This window comes from Otolemur garnettii, unplaced genomic scaffold (genome assembly GCF_000181295.1).
Source record: "Otolemur garnettii isolate 467f Iridium unplaced genomic scaffold, OtoGar3 scaffold00106, whole genome shotgun sequence".
In the NCBI taxonomy this organism is placed as follows: domain Eukaryota; kingdom Metazoa; phylum Chordata; class Mammalia; order Primates; family Galagidae; genus Otolemur; species Otolemur garnettii.
Window position 1 is genome coordinate 1,018,137 of NW_003852501.1, and position 7,625 is coordinate 1,025,761.

Genomic DNA, 7,625 nt, shown 5'->3' on the forward strand with positions numbered 1-7,625 from the left:
CCTCTTTTTAAAGTTTTTAGACCAACTCTCAATGTCTGGATTCGAACCCGCCACCTTAGGTGTATGTGGCTGGCGCCTTAGCCGCTTGAGCCACAGGCGCTGAGCCCTAAGTTGCTATCTTAAGTCAGTTAAGGTCCTAGAGGGAGAAGCAGACAGAGAAATAGAACATTATAAAAGTCTACAAGAGTCTGAAAGAAGTATCCAGAGGATTCTGTGGTACCTCAGAGGAGGGCTACCTAATCCAAACAGAGGCAAGTCGATTTCGTGGAAAATAGTTTGGAGGTAATGTCATTTCTGAGTTGAGAAAGCCTTATGAGCGATGGCATTTCTAGGTATTGGACATTGCCGATTCAAAGACATGGTAGTATGTGTTGGTATGGCCTATTCGGTTAACTCCAAGTTATTGAGTAAAATTGAGATAGAAGGTGAAAGAGTGGTAAGATATGGTACTGAAGAGGCAAGAAGGGACTAAGTGTTGTTACCACATTAGGTACTCAAAAATATGCTGTTTACAACTCTAAAGAATCTCACACACTTGTAGTAATCTTTTTCTCTTAAAAAAGATTATATTTTTAATGGACATCTTAAGAGAAACTTTCCACTTTTCCCGCTATTTTGCATATAAATTCCAATCAATAGATGATTGCTAATTAGTGCCTCAGTAAAGTAGTACAGGAACAATCACGAGTGACTGTTCTGCCTAAGATAATTCTGCAGACTAACAAAAAGTTTGCATTTAATTTGGTTTCATCCTACCACTCCTTTAGAATTTAATTTTAGTTGTCTTAGATCGAATCACTTTCAAAAGTCACAGTAGAAAGCATGCCAATAGTTGTCTGTAGGGCACTGGTTTTTAAAGTATGATTAGAAAATTATGGATCAGACATGATAAAACATTTATAGAATATATCAATTGAAATGTGTCTAAGATTGGGAATAAGTTGTACAAGTATATTAATTGAGCTGATTAATTGAGCTAATTCTCTTGCCCAAGATACTTAACTGGAGGGAGATGGGATGAAGCACAGGGTTTAGAAAAGATTGGCAAAATATGTAATCAAGAGGATTTGTTGCAATGTTTGAAAAAATGCTTTATTTTATATTAATAAATGTAGTATAGGATATTTGGAGAATCTTGACAATTAAGTGATTATACTAATATTTTATATTATTTATTATTTTATCTTTTATTAAGTACTGTTTTGTGGCATCGGTGAGGTTTGTCTATGTAAAATTCTAATAAATGGGGTACATATGTAAAAGAAACCTGTAATTTTCTGTACCTTGTTTATACTGCATATATTGAACTTAGTATATGTTATAAAAATAAATGTATATTGTACATAATAATTCTCTAATAAAATCTGTGCTACTTTGTAGTTTGAGATGTAACGACATGAAAAAGATAATCATCAGTGTTTTTTTTTCTTTTGAGGTTGAAAATCTCTCTAAACGATATGAAGAAATTTATCTCAAAAACAAAGATCTAGATGCAAGATTATTTTTGGATCATGATAAAACTCTTCAGACTGATTCTATAGACAGGTATTGCACATGTGTATTTTTATTCATTGATATACTTTTAATATAGTCTGATATGTAAGTAGTTAAGAAGATTTTTAATTTAACTTAGTGATTTTTAAGTATCATTCATAACTTTCAAAGGTCTTTACATAAAGGTAAGATTAATCATATTTTAAGCATGTGATTTATTAAGAGATTCAATATAAATTGCATTGTATAACAACTACCTTTTTTCCAGTTAACTGATTATAATTTTTTAAATGTACACCAAAACAAAATGGTTGGAGTAATTAGTTTATTCAAGTTATGGTCTCTGTCTCTTTTCTATCCTTTCATCTACTATTGCCTGCCTGTTTCATTTAAAAAAATTAATATAAAATTATATCTTCCTGGACTATATCATGTAGAAACCTAAAATAAGAATGGTTGAAAGTAATTACAAAAATTTATGACTGATCATCTTTAGCGTAAAATTTCTAAATAAGAAACTGAAAATATGTGTAATTTAAACATAGGAAGTTTAAACATAGAAATGTTTTTAATTTTATGCAAGTGAAAGTAAAGTTTATAGAAGGTATAATGCGTTGAAAAACGTAAGCTTATTATTTTTAATACTGAACAACTTGGTCACTAATACCACCAGAGAGAAAAGGTCTAACTTTCACTCTCAAAAAAATGTTTAATGATTGGTGTACCTCTTTGCCATAAACATAATGGAAATAGACCCACATGTAAAAACATTGGTTAAAAAAAGTAAAGTATTATTTATTTAAGCAGCAGTTGGGTCATCTCTTTCCTATCCTATTATCGACTTACTATTGTATATGATGTCGTTAGGCAACAGAAAGTATTGCACTGCTTTTTTGATACATAAAGCACAAATTGTAAATTTTCAGTATGAATGTTTTTGTTTATCATCATTCAGTTTTGAAACACAAAGAACACCACGAAAAAATAATGCTGCTGAAGAGGTGAATGTGATTTCACCACACACCCCAGTTAGGTATGAATTTTTCTACCTTTAATTTTCATTATCATTATTTATTCAGTGCTTGATAGTGCTTCAGGTTTGCTCATTTGTTTTAGTATATACTCTTACATCATGCAACAAATATATAAAGAGTACTCTTTGTGTGCTGGGTATCTACTAGTTGCTGAGGGTACGGTTGTTAGAATTAGTTCTGACTATCCTTAAGAAACGTAGCAACATAACCTAAAATGGAAATGTGGTTTGATCTCGGTAAATAAAACAAGAGAATAAAAAGTACCACCATTTGATTGTATATAAACTTGGAGGTGTAGAACTATTTTTATATATTTTTCCTCATTCACTTCCCCCATCTAAATCTGTTACCAAGTCTTATTAAATCTACCTCCAAAATACTTTTGCGTCCATTTACTTTTCTCCATTTCTATCATCACCATCCTTGTCCAAGGCATCTTTCTCTTTCTCTTAGAGTTTTTGGAGTGGCCTACTAACTGACCTTGCTTCCTCTGCTCTCATTACTGTTCTTCTCTCCCTATCATCAATCTGTTCTCCACAGAGATCTCAGAACAGTACCCTAGAACTGTAAATCAGATCATGTTCATTCTGCTTTTACAACTCTCTTATTGTTTACCGTTGTAAGTTGGAATATGATGCAAATTCCTTAATGGTGCCTACAAGACCGTATGATCTGGCTTCTGGTGTCTCTTTAACCTTACCTTATTTTCTTGCTTACTCTATGTTAGCCACACATTGACCTTCTTTCAGTTTCTTTGACTCTTCGAGCTCTTATGTACTTGAAAACCTTCATGCTTGATATTCCCTCTTCTTGAAACTCTTCCTTCTTTTCTTTCCAAAGAAGCACAAATACTGCTTTTGCAAAGATCTCACTCTCTCTGAAGTATTTTCCTTTATTATTCTTTTTCATAATATCCTGTTCTATTCCTTCATAGAATACATCACAATTTATAATGATAAATTTATTATAACTTACAATGATAAAATTTATTTCTGTGTTTGTACTTGATTATCTTTTACGAAGACCCACAATAACCTTTAAATTCCATATCACATTTACATGACTTTTTTCTCCACCATTTAATAATTAGGGCCTATCATAATATTTGGTACATAGTAGGCAATTAATATATTTCAAATGACTGTATAAATGTTTAAACAAATACATTGTCATTTAAGTATAGAAAAAGATTTAAGGCAAGTTAATGAGATTATACAGAAGAGACTTTATAAAGCGATGTCTGAACTGAATTTTGAAGCAGGATAAGAATTTCAAGAATTTTTGAATCATAGGACAAGAATTTTAGGGAGAACAGCAGTTACAAAGAGATAGAAATGTAAAACAGCACAATGTGGGCCTGGCGTGGTGGCTCACACCTATAATCCCAACACTTGGGAGGCCGAGGTGGGTGGATTGCCTGAGCTTATGAGAGACCAGCCTGAGCAAGAGCAAGACCCTGCCATCTCTAAAAATAGCCAGGTGTCGTGGCAGGCATAGCTCACAGTTACTTGGGAGACTGAGGCAGAGAATCTCTTGAGCCCAAGAGTTTGAGTTTGAGTTTGCTGTGAGCTATGATGCCAAGGCACTTTACCAAGGGTGACAAAGTGAGACTCTGTCTCTAAACAACAACAGCAGCAGAAAAACCAGCACAATGTGTCTGGGGAATTATTTCCAGCTCTGTGTTGATTGACTGTAAGGTGTAATATGTGAGATTGAAGCATCAGGAAGAAGAGGGTAGGCATGAAACATGAAGTATTTGCCATACTCAAATATTTGAACTGTAGCATGTACATAATATAGCCTGTGCTGTAAGTGGGTGGTAAGCAGAGGTAAGCTTAAATCAAACTTGATTTTTACAAGTTTATATGGTAGTAGTTTCTGAGAAGATAGATGTAAGAGGATAAGAGAAGATGAGAAATAGACCTGTCAATCCATCTCAGTAGTTGGTAACCAGGCATACAAAGTAGAACAATCTGAGGTATTTTTTTCAGAGTACCCATGCCTACTACCACCAACATAGTGAGTGAAAATCTCTGTACTGGTCTGCTTCAGTAGGTCAGCTGAGAGATTTTGAAAATCTAAACTAGAAGAGTGGTGGTGGGAATGAAGGAACAAGAAATGTTTGATAAATATTGGATGAATTTATATTTAGAGTATTCTTGAGTCATTTTTGAAGATGTCTAATAAGCAGTAGGATAGAAGGATCTTAAAGATGTGGGAAACATCAGGGGAGTTAAAACACTAAAAATAAATGAGATTGTCTGAAGTGAGGATGTGTAATAGCAAGATTAGGTGGCTAGGGCTGAACCCTAAAGAATACTAGCATTGACCAGGCACAGTGGCTCATGTGTGTAATCCTAGAACTTGGGGAGGCCAAGGGAGGAGGATCACTTGAGGACAAAAGTTCAAGACCAGCATAAGCAAGGGTGAGACCCTGTCTCTACTAAAAATAGAAAAATTGGCTGGGCCTCATGGCATGTGTGCCTCTAGTCCCAATTACTTGGGAGGCTGAAGCAGGAAGGTCATTTGAGCCTAGAAGTTTGAGGTTGCTGTGAGCTATAATAATGCTACTACATTTTAGCCAAGGGTGATAGAATGAGAACCTGTCTAAAAAAAAAAAAAAAAAAGAATAAGAAGATGATTATGATGAATGCTAGTATTTGAGTACTTGACAGAAGTTAGAGTCTAGAGAATGAGAAAGTGTGGCTGAGAAGCCCAGGAAGTAAAGAGGGGAGAGTAAACAGAGTGATTCTGTAAAGTGCCTAAGAATAGTAGATGCTTCAAAAGAAGTCAAGTATCAGAACAAATGTAAAAGGTCATTTGGTTTTAGCAGTTGATCCTTTGTGACTTTAAATTGTAGCTTAAATATGATTAGTGGGCATCAATGCATATAGAAGCCATATGACAACATATCTGAAAAGTGAGGAGGTAGAGATACTAGTTTAGAAAGAGAGCCTTGGCTGAGGGCAACAAGTGTTTTTAACTAAATAATATTTAAGGACTTTTTCAGCCCTAAACATTCTACAGTTCTTTATATGTAAGTATCATTAAACAGTGTCTCAACTATACTACTACTCCAAAACTACATTAATATTTGCTGCACAACACACACGCACACACACACAAAATGGGGGAATTAAAGCGATTTTAAGAGATTGACCTCATTTTATCTTTTAGCAATATAAATGTATGCATTTCATTTTTTCTTTTATCTTTTGACTTTTACAATTATCTATGATCTTTGTATCCTTTTTTCTTGACTATTTCCATAAAGGAGAATCACTTGATTCTTTATTTGAATTAGTAAGTATCTTATTATCTTTATTTAATTGTAGTAATGTTTTCTTGGTACCAATTTAAATATTTTCTCCTAAAAATAATGTCATTAGTTTGACCAATTCATCTTTTTATTGGCAGATAGTCTCATCAGTAAATAAGTACATTTGTTGTATAATTATAAACTTACAGATTATAATACCTATTTTGTTAAAGAATTAAATAAAATGTAATTTATTGTCCAAATTAAATGACACATATTTAACTTGGGAGATAGATGCATTTCAATTATTTCTTTTCCTTCATTGCTTAATACTTCTTTCTTTTTTTTTCTTTTAGGACTGTTATGAATACTATCCAACAATTAATGATGATTTTAAATTCGTCAAGTGATCAACCGTCAGAAAATCTGATTTCCTATTTTAATGTAAGCCATATATGAAACATTATTATAATATCTTGGCAAGGAAATTTGAGATTGGAAGTTAAAGAACTGTACTGTTTAAAACACTTATCTCCAATCAAACGTAGTTAGCCATTACCTTTTCTTTCTTAACTCTTCAAATTAGGTATTATTAGTAGTATTATTTTATTGATACAGTGTTATTTTTAGATTTTTTTATGTTTACCATTTTCCTTCCTCACCATTCTTTCTTGCAGTTTAGACCTCCATTCTGAGATCATTGTTTTCTTCAGATTTGTCTCTTAATAATTCTGCTAGTGAGGTTAGATTAAGATAAACTTTTGAGGTTCTATTTTTTGGTCTGAAAATATCTTTTACCTTATTTTTAGTGAGATAGCTTAGCTGGATCTTCCATTCTAGGTTCTACTTTCTCTTAGAAGTTTGAAGATACAACTTTTGCTATTTCCTGGCTCCCACTTTTGCTAATTAAGAAGTCTTCCATAATGTAACTTTGTTCCTCTGTGGTTAGACTATCTTTTCTCTCTGGCTTCTTTGAATATGATTTTAGATATAATTTAACACTACTCATCCTGTATTTAACACATTTTCACTTACACTTGTGTCTGGTGCTGTGTACATTGCAATGTGCAACTCCTAATAGACCCTGAATGTGGTATCTCTAGGTCCCTGCTTGTGCTCCTAAAAAAGGATGAAAGAGAGTAGAAACTACCATGTATTTAAACTCAAAAGAGAATCAAGACACATTGAAGTGCTCATCCATGGAAATTGGATACGAAGCTAGGAGACTTACTAAAATTTGATTTATTCTAGTAACTGCTTTTTGTAATTGTTCAGTGCCATAATTTGTCTTAGATTTTGTTATAATCTATTGTCATCTCTTGCTATATTTCTCCCAGGAATTAGTAATTTCTGTCATCATTTTCATAATTATGTTGGCTCAGAACTGATTTTGTTTGTCCAACTTTCATAAAGTTGCTTTTGTTTGTGGGTTATCAGTAACACAAAGAATATTTGCCAAAATATTCCAAGAGTTCCAGTTACCTGGAATTTTTACCAAGGGTTAATAGAAAATAAAAGAAAGATAATCTCTTTCTTTTAAAATATGATTTTAAAGTACTTACTCCGATATTTGAAGTATGCAGGAGCTCTTTTTTATTTTTAGTTACCTTAATTGGGCAGAAAATTCTGCCTCCAGGGCCTTTATTGGAGCTTAATTTAAAGCTTAACTTTTAATGAAGTTTAATAGTAACTTCAAAATTTTACATAGATGATAAATTGCCTATCTTGGAGTAAGCATGTCTCAAAGGTCATTACATTTACCTTGATTTTACTTCTTCAGTAGCTCAGATTTCTTCATTTTTAAGATTAATGCCATCTTCCCTATGTATAAAATCTTA

The 7,625-nt window shown here is 32.9% G+C and overlaps 1 protein-coding gene across 1 annotated transcript in view; it reads left to right on the forward strand.

The window, feature by feature from the left end:
* Positions 1-7,625, forward strand: part of RB1 (RB transcriptional corepressor 1) — a 165,961-nt gene that overhangs the window by 55,225 nt on the left and 103,111 nt on the right. The window contains exons 10-12 of the mRNA XM_003796681.3: positions 1,436-1,545; positions 2,450-2,527; positions 6,144-6,231. Of these exons, the coding sequence (XP_003796729.1) occupies positions 1,436-1,545; positions 2,450-2,527; positions 6,144-6,231 (276 nt within the window). The remainder of the gene's footprint in view (positions 1-1,435; positions 1,546-2,449; positions 2,528-6,143; positions 6,232-7,625) is intronic.